The 26,895-nt window shown below is 40.1% G+C and overlaps 2 protein-coding genes across 4 annotated transcripts in view; one reads left to right on the top strand and one right to left on the bottom strand.

Moving 5' to 3' along the window:
* Nucleotides 1-794: 794 nt before the first annotated feature.
* LOC101172638 (cadherin-related family member 5) lies at nucleotides 795-18,407 on the top strand. 2 transcript variants are annotated; one of them, XM_023955479.1, is made up of 15 exons: nucleotides 795-935; nucleotides 2,609-2,787; nucleotides 2,878-2,934; nucleotides 7,630-7,719; nucleotides 7,804-7,893; nucleotides 8,107-8,208; nucleotides 8,293-8,478; nucleotides 9,601-9,691; nucleotides 9,773-9,870; nucleotides 9,963-10,166; nucleotides 11,565-11,675; nucleotides 11,753-11,819; nucleotides 12,210-12,317; nucleotides 16,524-16,687; nucleotides 16,904-18,407. In XM_023955479.1, the coding sequence occupies exons 1-15, from the start codon at nucleotides 845-847 to the stop codon at nucleotides 17,438-17,440; spliced, it is 2,175 nt and encodes a 724-aa protein (XP_023811247.1). In that variant the 5' UTR covers nucleotides 795-844; the 3' UTR covers nucleotides 17,441-18,407. The 2 variants fall into 2 exon arrangements, with proteins under 2 accessions (XP_023811247.1, XP_023811248.1); XM_023955480.1 differs by lacking the exon at nucleotides 12,210-12,317.
* A 2,206-nt stretch (nucleotides 18,408-20,613) lies between these two features.
* LOC101172882 (GRAM domain-containing protein 4) overlaps nucleotides 20,614-26,895 on the bottom strand; it is a 41,494-nt gene continuing 35,212 nt past the window's right edge. For both annotated transcript variants that reach the window (XM_004086264.4, XM_020701572.2), the window contains exons 15-19: nucleotides 25,939-26,083; nucleotides 25,734-25,827; nucleotides 24,246-24,336; nucleotides 23,270-23,338; nucleotides 20,614-23,078 (exon numbers count right to left, since the gene is read on the bottom strand). In XM_004086264.4, coding sequence (XP_004086312.1) covers nucleotides 22,971-23,078; nucleotides 23,270-23,338; nucleotides 24,246-24,336; nucleotides 25,734-25,827; nucleotides 25,939-26,083 — 507 coding nt within the window. In that variant the 3' untranslated portion in view covers nucleotides 20,614-22,970. The remainder of the gene's footprint in view (nucleotides 23,079-23,269; nucleotides 23,339-24,245; nucleotides 24,337-25,733; nucleotides 25,828-25,938; nucleotides 26,084-26,895) is intronic.

Below are 26,895 nucleotides of genomic sequence, written 5' to 3'. Positions count from 1 at the left end.
TTCTACATTTTTGGAAAAGGTCTGTACATCAAATATAATCTGGTTTTATTTGAATTACGTGGACTAAATTGAATTATACTGTTTGTGATTACCAGATATTTTTTGCTTTAGTTTAGCACTTTGAGACAACTGTGAACTGGTACTTTCAAAATAAAGTGTATTTGAATGAAGATAAAAGAAAAGGAACTGTCAAAGATGAACCAAAACTTTGCAAATGCACGATAAACCCTGAAAAGGCTTAGTGTGTGCGTGTGTGTGTGTGTGCGTGCGTGTGTGCGTGCATGCGTGCGTGTGTGCCTGAATGTACTTTGTTATGGAACTGAAAGGAGGCAGCAGGTCACATTTTTCCAAAACCACCAAACTGCTTGTGACTCTGAGGCAGATGGTCACTTCTGTTTAAAGGTCAACGTTTCTCTTCATTGCTGCTGCCCTTCTGCTCCATATTATGGTAACATAATACTGAAGGAGTAAATGAAAATATCAAGAAGTGCGTTGAAGAAAAAAATTCCTCTGCTGTTTTAGTGAATTGTCTTTTAGCTTCTCTTTGGTTTATTGCAACTTGCTTTCATTTTACAGCCCAGCCTGATGTCTGTTAGTTTTTATGTTAGGTGTGTCCCATGAAGGGCAAAGGACCAAAGAGCTGATGGCAGAACACAATATGAAAGTATTGTAATGTGCTTCTCATCAAACCCTTAAAAATAAAAGCCAATCAGTTAAGCTGATGCTGTATATGACTTCTCAGCAAACAGGTGCCCATGAGGGTTTTTATGATGGGTGAAAGTCCACTGCAGCTATAACATGATCACGGAAGCAGAGCGCAAACACACTGGATCACAGAACAGACATGGACAACACTTCTCCTCGCTTCGCTTTGCTCACGGCCTTCAGTTTGTGGTTCTTGATTTTTCAGTTTAAATCCACTGAAGCAGTTGATAGTAAGTTCAGTTTATTTTGCCTTTCCTGAAACTCTGTTTCGTTGTTTAGAAACCTACTGATGTATTTTGCAATAAATGGTGTGTAAGTGACAAAAAAAAAAAGATGTAAGATTTTTTTCATGTTCATTTTTATAGAAAAAATGTAATAGCAACACGATAAAGACTGACTTCAGGCATCTGCACCAGAACTGTTGAGTAAAAAAAGGTTGGAAAGTGAAGGAGCTTTCTAAAAAAACATCTGTGGATTAATTGAGCTAAAAGAGCTCGTGTTCTGCTGAAAGCTAGAAGGAGTAAAGCCTTAGTCATCGCCGCCGTTATGGGTGGATGAAGCATCGTAGTTTGGATGGGCGTGTGGTTTACATAAGCGGTCAGTAAGGAGTCAGTTCTCACACTTATGACTTGAGTGTGGCGTAATGGCACCGTACAACAGCTTCACCTGTACGTCAGAAGTGCGTGGAACTTCTTATAAATACTTCTCAATACACTTACCACACACATAACAATGTCTAATGTCTCTTGAGGTGACCATAGGAGCCTCAAGGGAACTGCAAGATACACTTCTCCTAAAGATGTGGCTGCTCCTCTCTACGTGTTGATTCAAACGATATTGTTTATACTGTTTAGTTTTTAGGAAATTATATTAGCTGAACAGTTGGGGAAAAAGGCTGTGACAGTTCAGCAACTAACAGGATTATTAACGTCTATAGGAATGGTAGATGCTATAGGAAGCTGCTTTTGTGCAACGTTGTTCACATCTGTTGTTTGATTATCAGTTTCTTCAGCCTCTTTATGTCATTTGTTCTGCCAAAGCATCAACAAATGATGGCGGATGTTGTTCCCTTTACTTTTGAAAGATCTAACAGATGATCATAACTTTGATGTGCCAGGAGGACTTGGTAGATCAGTAAAAGGTTGATTTCCTGCCTCTTGTTAAAAAACAAGTTATGTTTGATTTCTTCCATTGCAAATAAAACAGATGAACTAAACGCATCTGATAGCACCAACCCCCAATGCACAGAAGTAGAATTACGCTTTTTTTTCATCATGTTCTAATAAACGTTCCAAATGTCACTTGTGAGGACTCCTTTTGGGTGAATTTTCCAAATGACAGACCTCTGGAAGCTGTTTGGTTGCATATAGACCTTATATAAACAAGTGGAAAAGTAGTTATCCCTTCACAAACTCACTCAATGCATCTTAGATTTTCTTTGTTTTGTTTTTTTGGCCTGCTTCTTTTCATTAAGTGAAAATGTTTTGGATTGAGCGACACTTTTCTAAAGCTCTTTTCATGTAAAAGCCATATGCAGCTGTGTGAAGAGTTTGCTTTAACCTGAGATACCATGAACCAGGGTATTCCCATAAGTTAGCAGCTTGTCTTAGCTACAAAAACCAACTACCATCAAAGAAAAACATCATAAAAAAAGTTTTACTACTGTCAAAGATTTCAGGATTTTAAATCATAGCAATGCCACGTTGCAAACAATTGAATAATTACAAGGAAGCTGTGCTGTGAATTACAACAATAAAAACATCATTCTTGTCATTAATTATCTCATGAGTTGCATCATGACTAGAAAACATGGTCCTTTGAGAGGACTTTTCACTGGATTTTCTCTGTCGGGACAAAAGGAAAGATGAGTCTGTGACAGAGATAATGTCTTCTCTCCCAACAGTTTGCTCAGCTCCTTTTAGCATTCCATTTCCAGAAAACAACAAAGTGGACGATGTTGTGCTAACAATCACTGTCCAGCCAGATGTGACACTTGACTTTGCGCCACCTCCTGCAAACCCAGATAACCCGTTTAGACTTGATGGGAACCAGTTGAGAGCTGTCAGAGTCCTGGACTATGAGGTACTGTTTCTATATGACTGAAGTGAAGCTCCAAACTCATACACTGAGTAAAAAGTCAATGTGTCAATTTTTTTTGATTGTTTTTTTCAGACGGTGAAGAACTATGCGGTCCAGATTTCATGCACACAGACAAACACAGGTCTTTCGGTAAGACTCCATAAAGCAAATGTGTTTCCCAGCTACTCAATCATAATAAGCTCTAAAATAAAGTTTTAAATCAGAACTCGGACTATTTTATATTATCAATACATGGGAAAAAGCACAGCTTAGCTTAAGTAAGAACACAAATTACATGTTACATTTTTTCTGCGGGTTTTCAAGCAAATTTGCACGAGCATTGTGCAAGCTCATTTAACTAATTTGGCATTTAGCTATTTTATTTGCAATATGCTAGCTGTTTTATCTAGACATGAATTTAACCCTTTTACTAGGTTAATGTTTTTTGTGTGTTCTAGTTGTTTTTTAAGATGATTTGCTGCTGAACTGTTATTTTAACAATATGCTAGCTGTTTTGGCTATTTTAGACATTCTTCCAGTTTTTCTAATTATCCATAAACCTTTAATTTTGCATTTTCAGCTATTTTGGGCATTTTATTATTATTTAAGCTACTTTGAAACTTGTACCTAGCATTAAGCAGATTCCTTCACAGTTTTTAGCAAAAGTTTTTAGTTATCAAACATTTTTCTTAAGCAAACTTCCACTACTTCAATGACTTTGGTGTCAGGCAAATTGCTTTTGTATTTATTGCAATTAGCTTCAGCATCTTCAGCGACCGCAATCAGCTTATTTACACTTGCATAATCACAAGTAATACCATTAACAGTGGGGCAAAAAAGTATCTAGTCAGCCACTAATTGTGCAAGTTCTCCCACTTAAAAAGATGAGGGAGGTCTGTAACTTTCATCATATGTATAAAAATCCATAAATTACATTTTCTGATTTTTAAAAAATGTAATTATAAATTATAGTGGAAAATAAGTATTTGGTCAAAAGCAAAAAATCAATTCAATCCTTTGTTATATGCCCTTTGATGGCAAGACAGCTGTCAAACGTTTTCTGTAAGTCTTCAAGAGGTTTTCACAAACTGTTGCTGATATTTTGGCCCATTCCTCCATGCAGATCTCCTCTAGAGCGGTGATGTTTTGGCCCATTCCTCCATGCAGATCTCCTCTAGAGCGGTGATGTTTTGGTCCATTCCTCCATGCAGATCTCCTCTAGAGCAGTGATGTTTTGGTCCATTCCTCCATGCAGATCTCCTCTACAGCAGTGATGTTTTGCTCAATTCCTCCATGCAGATCTCCTCTAGAGCGGTGATGTTTTGGCCCATTCCTCCATGCAGATCTCCTCTAGAGCGGTGATGTTTTGGCCCATTCCTCCATGCAGATCTCCTCTAGAGCAGTGATGTTAAGGGCTGTTGCTGGGTAACACAGAATTTCAACTCCCTCCAAAGATTTTCTACGGGCTGAGATCTGGAGACTGGCTAGGCCTCTCCAGGATCTGCAAATGCTTCTTAGGAAGCCTGTCCTTCATTACGTGTTTGGGATGGTTGTCATGCTGAAAGACCCAGCCACGTTTCATCTTCAATGCCCTAGCTGATGGAAAGAGTTTTTTTACTCAAAATCTAACGATGCACTGCCCCATTCATTCCTTCCTTTACACGGATCAGTCGTCCTGGTTGCGTTGCTGAAAAAAAGCCCCGAAGCATGATGCTTCCACCCCCATTTATACAGTAGCTATGGTGTTCTTTGGATACAGCTCAGCATTCCTCCTCCTCCAAACACAAAAAGTAGATTTCTTTCCAAAAAGTTCTATTTTGGTTTCATCTGACCATGGGACATTCTCCCAATCCTTTTCTGGATCCTCCAAATGCTCTCTAGCAGACTGTAGACAGGCCTGCACATGTACTGGCTTTAGCAGGGGGACACGTCTGGCACTGCATGGTTTGAGTCCCTGGTGGTGTAGTGTGTTACTGATGGTAGCCTTTGTTACTTTGGTCCCACCTCTCCACAGGTCATTCTCTAGGTCTCCCGTGTGGTTCTGGGATTTTTGCTCAATGTTCTTGTGATCATTGTGACCCCATGGGGTGAGATCTTGGGGGAATCCCCAGATGGAGGGAGATTATCAGTGGTCTTGAATGTCTTCCATTTCCTAAAAATTGCTCTCACAGTTGATTTCTTCACATCAAGCTGCTTACCTGTTGCAGATTCAGTCTTCCAGCCTGGTGCAGGTCTACAATCTGGTTTCTGGTGTCCTTAGACAGCTCTTTGGTCACCATAGTGGAGTTTGGAGTGTGACTGTTTGAGGTTGTGGACAGGTGTCTTTTATATAGACAACCAGTATAAACAGGAGCCATTAATACAGAAGAAGTTACAGGTCTGTCAGAGCCAGAAATCTTGCTTGTTTGGAGGTGACCAAATACTTATTTTCCACCATGATTTACAAATGAAATCTTTACAAATCAGACAATGTGATTATCTGGATTTTCTTCCTCATTTTGTCTCTCATAGTTGAGGTTTACCTACGATGAACATTACAGGCCTCTCATCTTTTTAAGTGGGAGAACTGTAACAATCGTTTCCTGACTAAATGAATTTTGCCCCACTGTATAGTTAATTCAGAAATCTTGTTGTCTTTTAGTTTAAAACTGTATTATTCAAATTAATCCGTGATAAGAAAAATACTTTTTAATAACCATTCAAAGATATGAAATTAAAAAAAATAAGATAAGATAAAATAAAATTAATAAAATTAGCATCTAATGAGATGAAAAAACGTCAGAACCTGAAAGGTGAAATCCCAGGCTACACTGTTAATTAACATAACGCAAATCTTCGGAATACCATGCAAAACTGCATTTTATTTCAGGTGAAAACATTTTAAAAAGTTTAAAAAAGTCACTGAAAATATTTAGCATAACTGTATTGCAGTTTAATCATGACATTTGGACCCAAAATTTTCTTTCTTGAAACGTTTCATCCCTCTTCCATGTGGGTTCATCAGTCTGAGTGGGGATGAGTTCAAGCCATGCAGGCCCTTTTTAGACTGATGAGCAGTGAAAGTCCAGACGCCATGACTCAACAAGACCATACCAGAAACTGGAGGTGTAGGGCCCAATATGCAGGAGGATTGGTGGCAGAGACTCAAACATCAGTAAATAAGCCTAAACAATAAAATAACTCGTGGAGAAACAAAAATATGACAGAGCAGACGACGTGACAAGGAAGAACTGAAAACCAGACACTTTAAATACATTGAGGACATTTAACCAAGAGGGTTGTGAATTATTATCTATCAAACAGAACATGACCAAAACCAAGAACACAACTAAAAACAAAACAAACGAATGCGCACAATCTTCACAGACGACCTCAACTGGATGAATGAAACAAAATCAAGCATCAACTATCATGATCCATAGTTTGTGCAGCAATTAAACAATTAAAACTCTACATTAAGTCTCTTTTGCATATTCAATATGATGTTCACCATCTACTAAGCATGACATAGCTGCCCTGTTTATGTGGTAAATGGCGTATACTTATATCGCACTTTTCTACCTACAAGGCCCAAAGCGCTTTCCGGTCACTGACCCATTCACCCAGTCACTCACACAATATATAACTTGTATGGAGATCTGAAAGAAGCTCATAAAATACTGACAAAAAGGTTTATTTTAAAGGATCGATATCATACTTTTCTTAAGCCTTTCTATATCCATATTTTTGATAATACATCCTTTGGCACACTAAAGAACACATTTTCTATGAAATAGGAGTTATTTTTAGCAGCTCATCAACTCGATCTCTGAGGCACCGCCTTTTGCTCCATTTCATGACATCAACCTAGAGTTGTTCTTGGCAGCATGTCTGCATCTCTCCCACCAAAACAAACAATATCCGAACAAAGATGGATGTGCATATTGTGTATAATAAAGGAAAGGGCTTAGCCGATCACCTCCAGCTCAGCGTAGAAAGTGTGTGCGTTATTCTGGGGGCGGTGCTGGCAGCACAGACTCTTCCTGGAACGGACGGTTCCTCACTTTCTGATGTCATAATGCTTTTTCTCGTTTTTGTGGATTGGGAGGGTGCTCAGAGATGTGTGAATAGATCAAAATACCACTTTGGGGTTGTTTTCTATGAGGAATTAACATTATAATACATTTAGAAGCTCCAAAAGTTGATTTTGCATAGGCCCTTTAAACGAGATGGCAAAAGACATGAAATGACAACAGAAGCAACACAAGTCTATATGAGAAACGCTTCACCTGAACTCAAACAACTGCAAAGGTTGTTCAAAAAACGTGTTTTTCTTAACAGTGTTTTACACGTATATCTTTTCTGTTCAGACATTTTCAATCTTCTTTATTCATAGCTTGTGTTTTTACAGGCATATTGTGCCTTTTCTAACACATGAGGCCAAAGTAGGGAAGAAGTAGGTGAGGCGCAGGCAAGTCGTTCAGACTTTCAACCGCCCCCCCAAATGATGCGCTGCTCATGTGCTAAGCGCACGCTCCTTGTACGCATGTTACATGCTTGCAGCCCAGGCTGACTGGTAGACATTAAGACATCAGACTGTTGTTTGTGTGGTCATCCTACGGCCATCCTATAGATACTACGCATCACCTTTGTGCACGTTGAGTCAGGAGCCGGCACTCGCACCTCACTGACAACTAGAGTGTGTTGAAAGGACACTGTACAACAGCATCACCCTTACGTTATTAGTGTGTGTAGCTTACATTATCACTTACCACACACACACACACGACAACCTGTACGCGTCACCCCTGTACAAGCGTATGTGACTAAGGCATTAAGGGATGACATGTCTTGTGTTTTTTGAAGCTCCCTCTTACCTTCGTTGTCCTTGTGGAAAATGTGAATGACAACCCTCCAGTCTTTGACCAGAATCTGTATCTTGCTGACGTCGATGAGGTAGGAGGAGGATGAAGACACAAACCATTAGAAACCTTTAATGGGATGCATTGAAATCTGCCTCACACATCTTTCTCTTTTTAGCTGTCTCCCATAGGCTTTACCATTGGTCGCTTTGCTGCCACAGACCTCGACCAGCACCCTCAGCTCTACTACACCCTCACATCTGAACCTGTACGACTCCCTTCATCACTGGATGTTTGCTTTTCTCTGACGGTTTTAGAGAAACATCGATTGTCTTTGTTGGACTCGGCAGACATGACGCAATCAGTGAAGCATTGCAAATGCCTGCAAATTTGTTTCAATCCATAAAAATATGACTTCTGAATACATTCCGAATTTAACAGTAACATATAATCCTTGTTCGTTTTTTTTTTTTTTTTTTAGAGTGCATTTAAACTACAATCCCCTACAATTCCAGCAATAATGGTGGATGCAACTCTCAACTATGAAAAAGTCAGAGAATACCAGCTGAAGCTGGTAGTTCAGGTGAGTACTATCTGAGGATCACTTTATCTTTTCTTTCAGTTCTGGGAAAAAGATTTTTGTGTTTTCTTAAACATTGTATTTTAGGACACACCACTTGCCTCTGCACCTGTCGGGCCTTCATTCAGTGCCACCGCAACCATACAGATCAGCATATCTGATGGAGATAACAGACCCCCCTGGTTTCAACCATGCACAAAGTATGAAGTGGGGGGAGCTGTGATTTGTGAAAGTGCAGGATACACTGGAACGGTTAACCTGAATGAACAACAGGTAGGTGACCTGAAGGAAAGAGTAAACACTGATACTTGATTTCATGTTTTCTCACCATGAGTGTTCGTATTTTAACATCACAAATGATCGAGCCTAAAGAGAAAATTTGACCCTATAGAACCACTAATACCACTAGGATATGTGTTATACCCATTTTTGAGACCCCAATCTCATCAGCAGGATCCAACTTTTCCTTAAAAACTCATAAACAACTTGGTCCATGTTTTCCGTCCTGTGGTTCTTTATTATTCCACTAGGGGCAGTAGAAGGGCTTTTCCTGCTCATTTCAAGATTGCTGCCTCAGTGAACTCTCAAAAACACTTTAGGCAGGAAAAAGTTTAGCTAATTGTCAAAACTGGTGAGAATACCTAATGTATTGTAAAAAAAAAATTAAATGACTACTTGCTGTATTGAAAAAAAAAAGGTGAATTTGTTGATAATTAACTCTTTATAATACAATTATGGCATCTTAAAAATGTGTGGATCAAATGTGAGACAGTTGATAAATAGGGTGTTTTTTTCCTCAACAATCATGGCAATGTTTTTACATCTTAAACTAAGATTGTCGGGAACAAAACCTTACCAAATCAACCGACGGACCTGATATTATCTACATCTCATAAAATATATTGTATTTTTTTATGGATTGCTTTAAAAGGGTTTAAAGATATTTAAAAAATCTCAATAACAAAAAAGTCTGAATTTTCTGTCCATTTTTTTATGTAGTGGGCTTTACAGGGTTAATTCTCTCAACTTTGCACATGGAAAAGAGTCCATCAGAGGAACAGACCTTGGTAGATGTTCTGAAGATAAATGCATGGAAGCAGATGGTTTAGACGCGTTAAGAGGAGGAGTGATGATGTTGGGGAAAAAGTGCTAAGCTACAGGAAAGAGGAATAGAGGAAGATGATGTACATGGATGTAGAGATGGAGGGCATGAGGGTGTGACGGAAGAGAATAGGATAAGGAGGCAGACCCCTACAGGGAGGAACTGAAAGACAGAGGAGAACTTTGAAAGATGAAGACATTCCCTCCGTCTGATAAAGAGGTTAAAGCAGCTGTTAGCAAACCCAACAAGCTCTCTCTGAAGTGGACTTAAAAGAGCTCAAACATTCTCCTCAGACTGGAGCGTTATCTCTGAAACCAGGACCGGTACACGCCATTGATGGAGACACTGGAATAAATGAGGAGATAACATACACATTCCTGAGTGGTAAGCAGCGTATAAATAAAAAGTGCCTTTTACTATCACAGAAACCAAGTGTTGCTTCCTGACTGGTCGTCTGTTTTTCAGGGAATGACGAGGGTCTGTTTGCAATCAACCCAAGCACAGGTGACATCACAATGTTGAGGCCAGCTGACGTACTCGGAGAAATTAACCTGGTAGTTCTGGTGAGGGAAAAAACAAACTTCTCACTTATTTTGGAATTGTCAGAAGAACCTTTACCACTTCATCTTTTGACACAACATTCCTTCTACCAAAGGCTGCTCAGAAGATTAACGTGGATCAGTTCGCCACCACCCAGGTGGGGATTCGTGTTCAGGAGAAGAGCCTGCATCTACCACAGTTTCAAAGGCCTCTTTATGAAGGTCTCATCACATCAATGGGCTCAGTGGCACTAGACCTACAGGACGACAAAAGGGCTCTACGGATCCTGGCCACAGATGAAGACTATGCTGTCTTGGAGGTAAAACTTAGTTTTTCTGAAGAAATCATACAGAATAAATCATTTAGCATTTTGTTTTTTTATAAATAGTGCATTTTATGAACTGTAGTACTTTCTTGACAGGAAAATGAGACCCAAATCTGAAAAAAAGAAGATTATTTTAAAAAGTGCACAAACATTTTACTTCTTTACTTGTAAGTTTCTTAGGTGTCGCCTAAAAACCAAAAAACAAACCCTATTCCTTTTCCAATATTTATTTTGAGAAAGTGATAATAAAAGTCTAGGGTTAATAAACAGAGGTGGGTTACAAGTAGTTACATTTACATAGTTACATTTAATTGAGTAACCTTTTGTAAAATCGATTTTACTACACCATGCGTTTTACTTTTGCTTGAAAAGTATAAGAATAAAAAAAATGGTCTACAACCCAAAATACAGGAGACCAGGCTTGATGGCAGAAAAGAAACTCAAACCTCACAAAACTCATGGAAAAACAGAAGACAAAGCAGAAAACCAGACACTTCAATGGACTGTGGGTAACTAACTAAATGATGACAGCTGTGGACCGTGATTAACCTGGAAAAACTCAATGGAAAAACCAAACTAAACCACAGAACCCTTACACTCTTACTCTTATTCATTCTTTTTTTAACTTTTTCATCTCGGTAAAATGTGTTTCTTTTATTCTAGAGAGGCACAAAAGTATGAAGATTCATAACAATAAATTATTATTACCCCCTAATTTCATTATAACTGGAAAAAAGAAAGGACCCGATCCAACATCTGTAACAAAAGAAAAGTATATTTTAAAAACTAGATATTGATTATTGGCCTCATGCTAAATTATGACGCATGGTAATATGGATGAATGGATGGATAAACGGATACACGGACAGACAGATGGATGGATGGATTAACGGATCGATAGATGAATGAACTGACAGACAGAAAGACAAATAGTATTGTTGTGTATCACAAATGAAAGCCTTGTTGTCACCGCATAGGCTGTAAACAAGGGGATGCTACTTTTCTGTTAAATCAATTTTCATTTTATTTTCATTATCTGAAAAAATATTACAATTTACACAATAATTAACTAAATGTATATATTTCTAAACTGTTACTTAATCCTTGATTTCATTATTTTTAATAGTATGTTTTTGTCTCTTACTGGATTATTTATTTGGATAACTACCTTTTACTTTTATCTGAGTAATGTTGTTTCAAGGTAAAGCTACTCTGACCTGAGTAGAATTTTTAGACACTCTTCCTACCTGAGGTCATCAAAGAGTCAAACGGATAACAGTGTTTAGTGTCAGGAGGCTCAGCTATTGGTCAGACTTGATTTGTGGTTTCTTCAATGCTTGGATTTTTCTGTCTTTTTTTGTCGATTCTATAAATATTATTTGTACTTCACAGGGTATAAATCCTCACATCACGTATTCATTTGAAGAAAGCGAGGACTTTGTTATCATCAATGGATTCTTGTTCCTGGTCAATGATCTGACAGATGACACCTTTCGTTTGACTGTAAGGTTAAGAAAAATAGAACACCATAAACCTAGCTGGGATTTATCACTTATCTAATTCAATTTTTGGATTCTTAGGTTGTGGCAAAAGACACATCCAATGATGAAACAGCTACGGCCCAGCTGGTTGTGGAGGTAAAAGCAGGTAAGGGGTCTGTACACTTCATGGAAATATGGAAATATAAAAATGACAAAATCCACAGTGATGTACTGAAAAAATATATATTTTTCATGTCCTCTCTCCATGTACACCAATGGCATCAATATCAGCCAAGATACATCACCTCTACATGTCAGTTTTCATTCCATCAGTGAACTTTTTCAGTTCGATTTTCATGCTGCATTCCCTCTGGTCTGCACTCATGGCCTTCTTTGAACAAACTAGTTTCTGTTCATTAACAATTGATATGAAACCATGCTTCTGGGCCCATTTGAGTCCGTTATTTATTTCCAAACTCATAAGGTTGAAAATGCAGTTTTTGTTCCGAGTAAAACACCCGGAAACAACAACATAAAACCAAGATATTTCTCCCAGGTATCACCACCAGCGCTTTGCCTCAGAGCACTACAGACATACCGACAACCACGGGAGGCATCATCAACACCGGAACGACAATTTCAGCCAGCAGCCCCAGTTTAACAAGTGTGTGACCCTTCCTCATTCCTGATTAAGTAATGTCAGTTTCATTTTCATTTAACCCTTGTGCTATCCTATGGGATCAAGATGACCATTGACATGTTCTCCCTACCATGACAAAGGTTGATAAAGGTGGAAACATTTCATGTAATCCATGGACACCAGTGCAGATCACAAATCATTGACGAAAAAAAGTTCAGAGCACTGTCTAGTGCAGTGGTGGCTAACCCTGGTCCTCAAGAGCCTCAACCCTAATAAACTACCTTAATATGGCGGGGGAGGAGGGTTGTAGAGGGTAGGGTTATGGGGGGTGGCTGTGGGTGCGCGGCGATCTCTGGGATTCTCGGGCCGGGTGCCGGGGCTGGCTCGCGGGGGCAGGGGCGCCGGTTGGGTGGTCGGCCGCCCATGGATTCTCGGGGCCCTGGTGTCGTCCCTGGCCCTTGTCTCGGTGTCCGGCGCCCGGTGGCCCCCATGGCTGCCGCCTGGTACGGCCAAGCACTCCTATCCTGTGGCCTGGGGGCCAGACGCCGGGTTCGCTTACGCCTTTGGGCGTCGGGGGGGCCCCTGTAGGGGGGCATTCTCTGCGCTTGGCTGGGTGGGTGGGCGATCCCCTCCTCCCCCCGTCCCGGGCTGCCTGGGTCCGGTGCCTGGGGGGTTCCTGGCCTGGGGGTCTCTCCTCCCCTCTCCTGGTCTGGCTGTGTAGGATCTGGTTCCCCTTATGAACACACGGTTCACGTCGGCAGCATGCATGTATCTCCACCCCCACGTGCACACTGCCACACTGCTCCCTGTCTGCTTCATCCCTCCTCCTTACCTACAGTGTATTGATGGACAGATATTTTCCGCTCATCTTAGTGTCAGATTTTCACCTTTGATGTAACATTCGTCTTTCCAGCAGATCTGGTATAATTGTTACAGCTCAAAATAATAACTTATTCAAATCAGTGCTTGTATCCCCCACCTTTTCACCTTTCTTCCTTTTACTCTCTTCCACCCCCCCCCCCTCACATTCTTACCCTCTCCCTCCCCACACACACTAAATGTAACAAATAAGTAAAAAATAATACAACAAAAAGGGGTTTATACAAATTTACACCCTAGTTTCTCGAAGCTATATAACCTCTTTTTGTGATAGTAAAACCTGTCCAACACAAAAAGCCTTCAGCTCTAATCTGTTTGCTCAGCTGTTGGACAGAACAAGTAAAAAAAAAAAGAAAAAAAAGAGCCTCAACCCTGCTGGTTTTCCAGCTCTCCCTCACCAGCTTGCTGCTGATCAGCTGACTCAAGTGATTCCACATCCTGATTGACTGAACACACCTGATTTAGGTTATCAGCATCAAGCAGTCAAGGGGGGGATGGAAAACAGGCTCTTGAGGCTCTTGAGGGCCAGGGTTGGCCACCCCTGGTCTAGTGGGTCTAGATGACCCAACTCCCAATGTCAAAGTGCCTAGAATAGCACAAGGGTTAAAGGGTCTATACCATGCAAAACACTTTTTTTTTACCTTTCAAGTGTAAAAACAACCTCAAAGCAGTAATTTGTTCATTCGTTCAAGCATTTCTGAGTATTCCTCTAATAATCTGCTTTCTGAGCATCAGCCCCTCCTAACCGACGAAAATGAGCAGGTTCTCACATTGTGACATCACAAAGTGAGATCAGCCCCTTCCAGGCAGAGTCTGCGCTGCCAGTACCGCCCCCAGGCTAACACACACGCCCCCTTTCTCCATGGAGCTAGCGGTGATCGGATAAACGCTATCCTTTAAAATGCACAATATGCACATCCATCTATGCAAAAGTTCGGATGTTGTTTGTTTTTGTGGGAGAAACGCAGACCCGCTGCTGAGGTCGACTCTAGTATGACGTCATGAAATGGGCGGCACCCACGAGGAGAGAAAGGCGGAGCCTCAGATATCAAGTAGTTTTTTTCTGGGTAGGAAAAGAGCTCAGGAAAATAACTAATACTTGATAAAAATGTGTTCTTTCATGTACCAAAGGTAATATATTATCATACACATGGATATAGTTTACTGTAAAAGGCTTAATAATAGCATATTACATGCCCTTTAATTGACCAGCAGAAACTCTTATCTGACTGAGCTTTGCTCTGCTGATTAACTTCAGCCTCATCACCTCTTTCATGGACAGAGTTCAGACGGTCAAAGTTCCGGCTGCTATTGGTGGCTCTCAAGAAATGTGAAAGTGTATCAGAACAGCTTCCTTTATGGCACCAGAAATGCAACAAGAAGGCATTATCAGATTCCAAAAGCTGAGACGAGCTTTCTTAAAAAAATCTCAACTTTTAGAGCAATGACAGCTTGGAACACTTTTTAATGAGGTGTATTTCTGAGTAAAATTAAAATGAAATACACATTTTAAGTGTGTGACTAACTTAAAGCTTAAAGACTCGGGGTGCAGGAACTGTTTTTTTTTTTAACCCTTGTGCTATTCTATGACCCACCCGTACATTGACGTGTTCTCCCTACCATGACAAAGGTGGAAAGGTGGAAAGATTTCATGTAATCCATGGACACCAGTGAAGATCACAAATCATTGAAGAAAAAAGGTTCAGAGCACTGTCTAGTGGGTCTAGATGACCCAACTCCCAATGGTAAAGTGCCTAGGATAGAAAAAGGGTTACAGCATTTAGCAAACAGCGTCAGCATGCAGCATTACCTGCATTATCGCAGCTAATGCAATTGTTCTAGTCATGTTTGCATCTCCTTCTATGTCTGTAGCACAAGGGTTACACATTTAAAATGTGAATCTTATGTGTTTATATTATGTATATTTGGGAATACCAAAAAATGTCATTGATATTTATTATGACTATTGTTGTTGTATGACGTGTTTCTTATGATGGACCTCAGGAAGAGCAGCTCTCTGATAAGCACAGCTCATGGGGATCTAAATGATAAACTGTAGTCTGTCACTTCAAAAATGTTTCCAATAGAGTTCAAGCAAACAAAACTTTAAAGAATCACATTTTGGAGCCGTGGAAGTTTTGTTTTTGTCGTTAACCTTGTTGCTGTCCTTTTGTGACGGCGGTTTAAACAGCAGGACTTTTGATAGTGCACATGGGAACCTGTTGTCCTAATATGACTGCAAACCAAACTGAAGACTGAGGACTGAAGCCACGTTCGCAAAAAGCCAAAAATGTCCAACTTTAATACCATATCCAAATCTTAAACATTCCTGCTGCTAGAGACTACAAAACAATTAAATAAAGGATCATTCACTTTATGAGAACAATAACATTGAACCTATGTGCAAAAAGAAACACAAAGTGCTTTGTGCTTCACATCTTTCAAAATGAGGTTGCAGGTTTGTTACTGCAACTCTCAAGTCCTGCTCAGTATTGAGCCCAGCTCTGTTGGCAACAGTAGAAAATCTCCCAAAGATAGAACATACAATGGAAGCAGAATGCCCCCAGCCTTCTGCTCTGTGAGTGGATGCTCCGTCTCCACACCCAGCAGAATTCTGTGCTGTACCTCATCCTAAGGGTGGAGTCTGAGTGATTTCAATGAACTGATCCTCCTCAGCAGAGCACTAACCAGCAGCTGCTGCATTAAATGGATCTATCAGCCAGTCGTATCATTGAGCACTGTTGTCTGGGAAATATTTGAGAAAGAATCCTCGGAGGGAAGACATGTACAACGTAAATTATCCTTTATAAAATATAATTAAATAAATAAAGGGTCATTCACTTTGTATGTTCTCCAACTGTGGGGCGCTCCTTCCTGGGAGGGGGAATACGTTCTCTGACCGTGGTCGGAAGAAGCAGGGGAGATCTTCTCCAGGGCCGAAGGCTGTACTTTTGCACTTTTGTGAATTAAAAAGGACGCCATCCATGCGTCAATATCAAATCCAAGTTCCTTATGGGTCAAAGTTCAACGTGGTTTAACTTTCAGTGCGCGCTTTGTATGTAGAGCTCAGAAATGGTTGCACAGACTTATATAACGACGGATGAATGCAAGAGTTTTGAAGGCAGAAGCCCAAATCATGCATATACGCGCGTTTACATTGATTTTTCTCTGAAAGTGGTCACTTTAACGCGCATTGCTGAGAGTGCTGTGAATGTAGCTTTACAATGAGAGAGTGACTCACTGTGGCAAATCTGTGGCTTTTATAGATAGATTGCTGTCACTACACTCATTTTATGGTAAATATTGATCACCCTGGAGCACCAAACTGGTCTTTTGTTCTGGCATTGACAGTCCCTGCAGGAGGCTTCGGAGTGGAGGACATGGCAGCACTTGGGGCAACCTTGGGGGCCCTTCTCCTGGTGTGTCTGGTGGTCATTGGGGTTCTAGTCCATCGCATGCAAAAGGGAAAAGCCAACTGGAGGAAAATCTATGAGGCCAGCATGTTCAGGAGCTCAGTAAGTTTAAAAAGATGAATAAGTATCCAGAAAAAGAGCATGGTGTTGCTGTATTTTACATTTTTATTCTATAAAGTCAACAAAGTTCTTATGACAAGTTTAATTATAGTTATTTTTTACGTTTAAAGTCAAGGGGTATGCGTGAGAACCAGATTTGACTCTGGTGCAGTAGTTTCTGGAGATCATCAACGCAACATCTGGTTTTCTTCCTTCCAGCTGAGACAAGGCCCGAGTGACCAGAAAGAGGCCATCCAGTACACCAATGAGGCCTTCCAGATGGATGAGGGCGGGGATGGTGTGGACTCCGGTGGGCCAGCGGGGGGTCTGGGTGTGAAGGCTGGAGAACAACCAGCCCGTGACCAATACTATGGAAAGAAAAGTTCTGCACCTCTGCACAACCTTCTGCCTGAAGACACCAGTGACACAGACTCCAACAAGACCGACAGTGAAAAGGAGGTCAAACCCATCCTGACCAAGGAGCGGCGCGTGGAGGAGGGCTACAAGTCAGTGTGGTTTAAGGAGGACATCGACCCGAATGCCAAGGAGGAGGTGGTCATCATCCCAGACAACAACGACCACGACAGTGAGGATGAAGACAATAAACCAAATGCCAGAGAAGATGATGAAGAGGGCACTTCATACAAGAGAAAGATCGCCTTTGCTGACGCCGATTTGGACAGTGGACTGGAGTTGAAGATGGGGGATCAGGAAGATGACTCAGACAGCGGCAGAAGATCGAACACTAGCTTGTAAGAACGGCGATAAGAGGACAACACACCAGCAGCCATGTGGAAGTTTAACCATCAACAAACACGCCTATTTATACAAGTCAGAGGCGACACAGCCTGGAAGAAATGCATCAAAAGAAACCTGGAAACACAAATAATGAATTGAAATTATTCAACCTAAAGCTGTTTTTCTTTTCTGAAAAGCACTTTGTCTTACATATTAAAGCGCTATACTGATTAATCAAAGACTCAAGTAAGTAAATCAGTTAGTTTTTCTCTATATAAATGTAACTGTAAGAAAGTGATCGAAGGTAAAATGTCTTGATTTTTTACAGTTTTAAGAAAACCTCCCTTCATACAGGAATCATGGTCTGAGCTGCCGTGGAGCACGGGACAAACTGGCAAAGGTGGATGATCAAATGAGTGGCTGTCACCAGCACACTGGTTGATCATTAACCTGTATTGCTCAGAGCTGGCAGAACAAACATGCCTGATAAAAGTAGACCTGCAAACAGAACAGTCAAATAACTGAAAAGAGAAGTGTGTCATGATGCTGATAGTGTCAATAAATCCTTATCTGTTCATCACTTACCTCTCTGGGGCTGTACGGCAGATTAACAGAACGATTAAACCTTTAAATCGTTGATCAATAACCCACTGGAGAAACCTGAAAATGATGTCTTCCCTTACTGCCTAAAACCTCTAACCTCTAATCTCCAGCTGTCATAAATTAACAGCATTTAAAGTCCCACGTCCATCTTTTTTTAATCTTCGGTAAAAGCGTCCCAAGTGATCTTTTAAAGAAGATTAGCCAAAATCCAAAAACCTGTTTGTTTGTTTTCTAGAACAGATGATCTGAAAGGTCCACTAAAACGTTAACAATTGTATGGTCAGTTTCATTTGTATTGCTTTTTGTTAAGCTGCAGGAATCTTGACATTTTACACCTCATTTCTTTAAAACACAAATAAAATACAACCTTGTAACTTGAAAATCCTTTCAGCAGCAGAAGCTTCATTTTCTGTCACAGCCCACAGAAAGACGAACAGGAAAAACCTTTTCTTTTCAAAGATGTGATGACTCCTGTTGTTCACCCTAGTGTGACACGAGTTTGCTTCTGAGATCCAGTCTGGGTGGAATTGAGGAGAGACTCACTGAAAAAAAGCAATAAAAAAATTTAAAATATTTACTCATAGCAACTTTAAATTATTACTTTAGACCTCATATGGACGTGGAGGTTTAGTCTGTATAGCATCTGTTTGACGAAAACAAAGTCTGGATGTCTGCAACATACGAGCCATGTTCTCTGGTCTGATATCTAGTAACGGCCTGCTTCATTGTCAGTTTTCAGTTCTAAAATTGAATCTGCACGCTATTTCAATAAGGAGGGATCTCAGGAAAGCAAAAAAAGATTTATTTGTGACACAAATATGTGCATGAAATAGTCCATAGTCGTAAGTGGTTAGGCTCTGGAAGGATGATGTCTTTATCCTAGAGGGATAAGCTCGGACCATACATGGATAAACGCCAGAGTTTGGAGCGGGCTTCTTGCCATTCCAATACCTTTGGAGGAGACTGTCTGACAAACCACAAAGCTTTTGGGAGAATGTTTTCTGGACAGATGACAGAAACTGGAGCCTATTTAAAAGCAGCAGCTCTATGATCACCAAAACGAATAGTACCAAGAAAAGAAAACACAGTTGTGAAACACGGACGAGGCTCAATTATGATATGGGGCTTCTTCATTGTATACAGCAAAACTAATCATACATTCATCTGCCTATTTGCAGTTTTAAACTTGCTAGTTTTGAGGTACATTAAAGATCATTTCCTTTCTTACAGAAGCCACCTTGAAGAAACCCTTTTAGGGATTCATACAGATTTAGTAGCTGCTCTATCGCATCCAAGTTGCCATGAGAGCCGGCGTGAAGCTTGTTCAAAACCTGGCTTAATAGAAATCCCCAATCCTCCTGCTATGGTGTGAGCTCATCTCTACCATTTCAGAGCAGATGTCAAGACCAAAACCATTCATACTTCTGAAAAATGTATCCTTAGCCTGAACTCATTTGATGGGTCTTTTTATTTCATTTTCACAGATTCCTAGTGAAGCAGAAGTTGTAATATAACCCAAAATGTCATGTCTACGCAGGTCTCAGGAGGTTAAAGTTACTTTAATCAATCAGCCGACTTCTTATGGACAGGAAATGACACAGAAAACAGAAAATGCACTAAAGGTTTTATTGCAGGAACAGAATTATTTTCCATTAAAACAGAAAAAGAATGATTTTGGGCCTTACTGTGTGTTTGTGAACTGTACCAAACAGTCACCAAATCCAGAAAGAGCTGAGTCCTGCAGCACCTCAAAAAAACACTGGAAGCTGGTTTCACAAAGGAGCAATTTTCCATTTACGTACTTGTAAGAAAAAGTTTGGGTTTCACAACAAAAATAAACATTAGTCTCTAAATGTTTAGTCGGTAACCCTTGTGCTGTCTTAGATGACCCCCCCCTTCCATTGAGGTGTTCTCCCTACCATGACAAAGGTGGATAAAGGTGGAAAGATTTCATGTAATCCATGGACACCAGTGAAGATCATAAATCATTGAAGAAAAAAGGTTCAGAGCACTGTCTAGTGGGTCCAGATGACCCAACTCCCAATGTTGAAGTGCCTAAGATAGCACAAGGGTTAATGTTAAATCTCTATTAGATCGAGCATTAGTTGACCCAAAAGACACTTACTTTCCTTTGCTCCACCCAAATTGTGACTTAGGAACTTTGGGCAGACCTAACTCGAGTCCATGGGCCCCTAGTGCAGATCACACCAACGAATCACTTAACACAAAAACATGCTAAACACCACCCCATTAAAACAAATGCTAAACAAGTAATTAAAAAAAACAAAATTACATTTTAGAAATCGTAACACAATTCCAGAAGAAAACAAACAATAAAAAGGAAACGCCTCAGAAAACAAAAGCAATTTCTTGAAATCAAAATGGTAAAAAAATAAAACAAAATAAGAAGCTAGAAAAGGGAGATTACTGATTGAAAGAGGATGTCTGTTCACCTTAGGCTTGTGGCCACGCCCACTGGAAAAGTTCAGTGATCGATATATCAGCCCTTAAGCAGAACTTAAACCATCCAATCAGGGATGACCCATAATACCTACTTTACAGGTTTATTATTTAACATTTCATTTTGATTTTCTGAAAGGTTTTTATTTTATCTATTTTTTATTATGTTTTTTCTTTTTCTTGTCGTAGCGATCTTTTAAATGCTTTTGCGTCATGTTCTTTGTTGAAACAAGGACACACACCTTAAAGTCATCTCAAAGGTGACTTTTCTGTTGTATATATGTCTCTACAGTGCCAAACATAGCAGGAAAAAAGGGAATCAAAATGTATCGAACGTGTCAGAATAACTGCAAACGGGACAATGATTGTTGGATCAGACGGATTAAAAAACAATGTTAGCAATAACAAGGACAAAATAAAGAGTAATAACTGATCCAAAAGGCATTAGAGTGTCATCGCCATTCCAGAAATGACAACAAAAAGAACATTTACACAAAACCCAAAACACAATGAACACAGCAGATTATACATAGATTAGGATTAGCAGGGATTCTGTAGCTCCCTGATTATATTATTAAGTGTAGGGCTTCTCAGGTCCAAATGTGGTTCATTTTTCACAAACACTTGTCTAAATAGATTTTTAAAGGTTACAATGTCTAAATCGTTAGCAAACATGAACTGTTATGACAAGAAAGGCTGTTATTCAAAAACATGACACTTTACTCCCTAGGATCTCATCTTAATCCGGACAATCCTCAGAAATCAGAAACGCTCTTCTTAAATATTGAAGGCATCAACCGTATCCTGAATCCCGCGAATAACACTTTTCAAGCGTTGCGATGGTCTCCAGTGTTTTTAACCTGAAGGGCATCTTTGTCTTACACTTGCTGGGTTTGCAAACGTGCAGGTACACGATGAGGAGGAAGTGGTTCGTCCACCAAACAGAAGCAGGAAACACAGAGGCAGAACACAAATATTTTAAATAAAATTAAAAAGGGGCGAACTGCATTCTCTATAGTGCTGCAGGATATGAGATTAAAGATATAAGATCTATCTGTCCAGGTGTTTCTTAACTTCTTTAGTTAAGTTTTCATCATCTGGAGTGGTAAAAAAGACATTTTTCTGGACAGAGTGGGCTCCGTCATAAATTCAGCTTAAATGACACTACTGATGACATCATCGGGAATCACATTTCCCAGCGATCTGGGTGGTCCTGCGACCCCAGCCATTTCAAATCACTTTGAAATGCAAATGCTGTGCAGCTGCAGGTGAACAGCTAAACACGGAGTCAGGTTTCAAAGGCATCTCCGTCATCAAAGAGTCTAAAGTGAACACACCACCAAATGGATCATTTTGATCCAAATCTCAATTGAAAACAGACTAAAACTCGAGCAAATGCGCCCGTTATTTGTGCTTCTCGTTTTGTTAAAAAGACTTATTTGCAATTGAATGATGCTGCAGACATTCAGTGTTGGCTTACGGCAGTCAGCTGGGCCCAACGGTGTGAACACAGAGCAGATGCACGGCCCGGAGGACCGGGAAATACTATCAACCAACAAAACACCAGATTTACTGATGAAAAGACCCTGTTTCAGGTCTATAGAAATGCCCTGCAATATGTAAACCTAATGCTAAAAAACCTACAAAAATAAGATAAAATAGTAACTTTTGTCGTAGTCACATGTACCCGTACCGGGGGGTGGACCTGTATGGGTACTGTGGGTTTTTGGGTTGTCCACTTTAAGGGACGTCAGTAAAATGGAACGTACCATTGTTGTGCGTGTGGTAAGTGTACTGTGAAGTATTTGTAAGGATAATGTAAGTTAAACACACTTATGGCGTTCAGGTGATACGGTGCCCTTACATTGCACTCTAGTCGTTAGTAAAGGAGTGTGCACGTGATGTGTAAAAGCACACAGGACATCTGTAGGATGTCAACACAAACTACACTCCGATTGTCTAAATGTCTAATGTTAGTCAGCGCAAAGAGGCTCCTGCACAGACCGCGAGGTTTGCAGTGGTTGAAAGAAATCAGAATCCATTCAACGTGCCTGCGTCTCCTCAGTGGCCAGTAGCATACCTGTAGAAAAATATGCAGGAACGCCTTTTCTCTACGGACTCACCATGTGGTCCACCTTTTTAGATTTTTGTGTGGGCCGCTTGCGTGCCCCGAACAGGTTTACCTATGTTTTGCATGCCGACCCCTAAGGGCAGTTGTGAATGAGGCATTTGGTGAAGCTTCAAAATAAGAAATAAGTCTTTAGATGATCAGCAATTCAATAAGTGATAAATAATGTACTTTTCCTTAAAAAAATATGCCGTTCATGAGAGGATATGTTGATGAGCAAACAAAAGTGAGTTTTGCATAAAAACTAAGAAAGAGAAGTATTCTACCAGAGTACACCGAACAAAATACAATCCTAAATTCTCTGACTGGTGCCCGACAACAATCCCATTTGAGACAACCAATGCAGTGCATGACAGTCTACGTGTCTGTGTTGATGGATGCATCCTGACAAACAATCTTCATGTACTGAGAGAAAATGGCACCAAAGGCCTCATCTCTGTGGATCATCGCACCGAAAACCATTGGCTGCAAAAGAACACAGAGCAACGGGGTCAGCTTTTCTCCGTAACACAACAAGAAAGAACAATGATTGCATTCTTTTCTGACAAACATTGCTGTGTTTACCTCATCTTTAATACAGTGAATCGATTAAGTGCAAATGTATGTGTATATGTATAATGCTGGAACTAAGCGCTGCACTTGTGTACGGCCCTCACCTTTAGGGTGGATGGTGTTGCCACGGAGATGCCCATCCCTGATCCAGGCAGCACGGACAGCACTTTGTACTGTGTGAGGAGCAGAAAAGACATTTATAAGTGCACACGTCATTTCTTTTAACACAGTTAGAGTCTGTCTAGAACTGTCTAGAACCTAACCCTAACCCTGAATAACCCTTACAAGAACCATTCAGACAAATTCTTAAACGTGTAAACGTGTGGTTTATTCATTCAGACCAATCCTTACAGGTCATTCCCTTGTTGACAACTTTTTAAGCTTAAAAAACCTTTTTGGTGTTCCATTTTAAACCTAAATATTAAATTGTCAAAATATTTTAAGTATATAAACATTATATTGTAACCTGAAACCTTCAAAGAAACAAGAAAAGGCCATCCGGTCAACAGGAAGTAGAGTAGGATTTCCATTTTTCAGTCCAGATGGTGATCAACAGACAACCCTGACAGCCAAAGTCAAATGAAACTTTCCTTCAAGCTGCTTATAGCACTGATGGCAAAAATAACAACCGTACAGGTCAGAGGTCAGGGAGGAAATGAACTTTTCATTTTGTCAGACGTTTCCAGTCATTTTACAAGTAACACAAATGCAATTGAAAATAAGTTTTTGCCGTGTCTTGGTATTAATCACAAGGTGTTTCACTTTTTATTGCGCTGGTGAAACACCAGCTGGTAACAGGAACAACAGAAACTTGGCACATAGGTGGACAGACGTCTACAATTTATCACAACAGCAAGATCTCTGTCCTTCAACTGTCTCTATGATAAACATGACAGGATCTCTGTCATATTTTATCATCAACACCAATGTTTGATTTCAAATAGTTTGTTGTCTGTCTGTCAGTCTTGCTGACCTCAGTCTTTAAAAAACAGAATAAATATCTTAATTATCGGGACAGACGTTGAACTAGAATAAAACTGCAGCTGGTGAAGACACAAGAAGGATGCAGCGCAGACTTACTTTCTGGATATCGGTGATGTCTTTTAGTTTGATGACTTTGTTTCTCTTAGATGATCCAGATCTAGAACTGGAGCTCTCAAAACATAGATGACTGAAAAAAAAAACATTTTTTCAGTTTTTATTTCAAAAGAAAAGTCAGAAATGTCCACGTTGAAAACTTGCACATTAACGCAGAGCTATAGGGTACAAAACGGGCGTCCACTGAACGCGTGTTTCCAGTTAGCCCGAGTGTAAGTTTGAGAAGTCAGGGACTCAGATTAGGCAATGATGTATAAATTAGGGATGGGCCGTTATAATTTTCCTGGCCAACACGATAACCAATATTTCCCCTGCAACTGTGGCCGATAGTCGATATTTACTGATACCGATACTACAGTAACACAAAGTTTAGATTTCCTTTTTGTTTCTTTATTAGAAATCCACTTGAATGAGGTTGAATGAGAAGTGAATACGGAGTTAACATTTTAAAAACAAGTGAAATGATCCCATTCACTAGAAACACCGGGTTTTCCAAAGGGTATTGCGGTTCCCTGGGTTTTCATTTCTGTGGGAAACTGATCCAAATGGCTCTTTGAGTGGTAAATGTTGCCGACCCTTTCTGTAAACCATAAGCTTCCCATTGCCAGAGATCTATCAGGAGCAACATGTGTCCCTATCAAAAATTACATTTACCTGAAAATAGTCAATTACTGACTATGACTGTGAACAACAGAAGCTTCCCAATTAATTAGGAACAAGTATATATTTCAAAAATAAAGTGTTTCTGAAAGCAGTCAGAAGAATATCAGTAGATGTTTTAAGAAACCAACCAATACTGATAAACTCAAATTACGCAAATATCGACCGATACCGATTCTGGCACCGATATATCGCCCATCACTAGTATAGCTGGCATGTCTTCTGCTAATTATTAATTCACAGTAGTGCCAACTGTTTGAAAATTGATCATGAAGGAGATGTTAATAAATGACACCAATTCTGTCATGCATGTATGTTTGTAAATCTGACTCTTATTTGCCGGTAGGCCTCACCACACGTCACTGCTCTGATGATAGTTCTATCTCATCTGCATGCAGGTACTCCTGATCCCTTTATGTCAATGGAACAAACTCTTATACGCTTTTCTGGAACTGGAGATTCACAAGAGTTTTTCTGCTAAACAAAAGCAAACTCACTTTGAAGCATTTTCACCTTCTATTTGGGACAGACATCTACCGGTCGGTCGTCTTCATGTTCTGCAGGTCCTGCATGTTTCCCTACTTGAAACTTAGTGCATCAGCTCTGCAGCCTGAGTTTTTAGTTAGGTTTGTTAGAAACAACAAAACCCGAAGACTCAATGAAAATGATTGCCTTGCCTTTACAAAGGTCAACTCCTAAAACAGTGGATTATTAGCCATCTTTAGCACTTTCAGCAGCAAACTGAAGTGAATATCCAATGAAACAAGCACCAAATATCAGTGTTAGGCCGTCTGTGTTGTGCATATGTACCTCTCTGTGAGGTAAAGGACGCCATGGCGAATGTATTCTGTTGGGGATTTTCTGTCTCTGTTGATGAGGTAGCAGCGCCAGCCGTTCTCACACACTGAAATGACACAGCAGTGAATGAAATACTGTTCAGAACAGCAAAGTAAACACTGCCAACTGGGATTTTCTCTGATTAGCGACAATGACTATGAGGCAGCAGGTCCTTTACCTGCCAGAGGCCGCTCACTCTCTGGCAAGTTAAAAACTTCATGAAAAGGTTGTTTCTTTGAGTTGTGAAGCCGTCCTCCTTCCTCGTCTCGGCCGACGCCCTGGGGAACTCCTCCGGTGACAGGAGATCGCCTTCCTGTCAGAGCCTGAGCAGACGGACATGGATGAGTCAGGACTGCGTGAGCTCAAGCCAGAGGTTGGTTTTACAGTAAAGGAAAAACACAAAGAGTTTAGTCAAGAGTTCCCTTTGGGAAGAATTTGAAGACAGATTATAAAAGTTTTAGGAATCCTGAGGACATTTATTATTCGAGTGACAACAATCACAGAGCCACACCTTAGAGCAAAGGTCTGCAACATGCAGCTCCTTTATTCCTCTTTTGTGACTATTTGGCTTTGAATAAAAATGTAAATGATTTGAATGAATATTGGGTTGTAATTTTGGTTGATTTATTTTAGGCATGGAAGTCTTGTGTTTGGATTTTTAACGTATCATAAAACTAAATCAAAATGACGGTTAAATGTTTAATCTCCTGTCAGGGTGGATTTCTGATCTGCTGCATAACAGTGTCTAGCTGCTGCTCAGAGGCAATGTTCTTTAAGTAAATCACCGCATTTCTGTGTATAGGGCTTTTTTGAAATTGGATTCTTTGTCGCTGTCATATATATTTTTGATATGGTAAAAGAAGAAAAAGGATGACAGCGCACTAAAGTCATATCTGTAGAAAAAATAAAAGTTAATATTTAAAGATGAATATAACACTCTTATGATTTAATTGTACATTTTTAGAAGCTTGTTTGATAAACAAATGAGTTAAAAAAAAACAATGAAAATGGTGGTTTTTGTGTTTTTAACATGTCCTTTTGCGTTTTTCTCAGGATGGACAACATTTATAAAGAAAATTAAGATTAAAATTGCATTTGTGAGCATTTCTTCATCCAAATGTTGTGAATCTGGAGC

Source organism: Oryzias latipes, chromosome 6 (genome assembly GCF_002234675.1).
Source record: "Oryzias latipes chromosome 6, ASM223467v1".
NCBI lineage: Eukaryota > Metazoa > Chordata > Actinopteri > Beloniformes > Adrianichthyidae > Oryzias > Oryzias latipes.
The sequence above is the reverse complement of the archived record's forward strand: the minus strand, read 5'-3'. Positions and strand labels throughout refer to the sequence as shown.

Excerpts from the sequence above, each read along its gene's own strand:
- LOC101172638 (XM_023955479.1), top strand. The coding sequence starts at position 845 with ATGGACAACACTTCTCCTCGCTTCGCTTTGCTCACGGCCTTCAGTTTG. Across the intron at positions 8,209-8,292 it reads AGCTGAAGCTGGTAGTTCAG|GACACACCACTTGCCTCTGC; the intron begins GTGAGTACTATC and ends ATTGTATTTTAG. Across the intron at positions 12,318-16,523 it reads CAGCAGCCCCAGTTTAACAA|TCCCTGCAGGAGGCTTCGGA; the intron begins GTGTGTGACCCT and ends TGGCATTGACAG.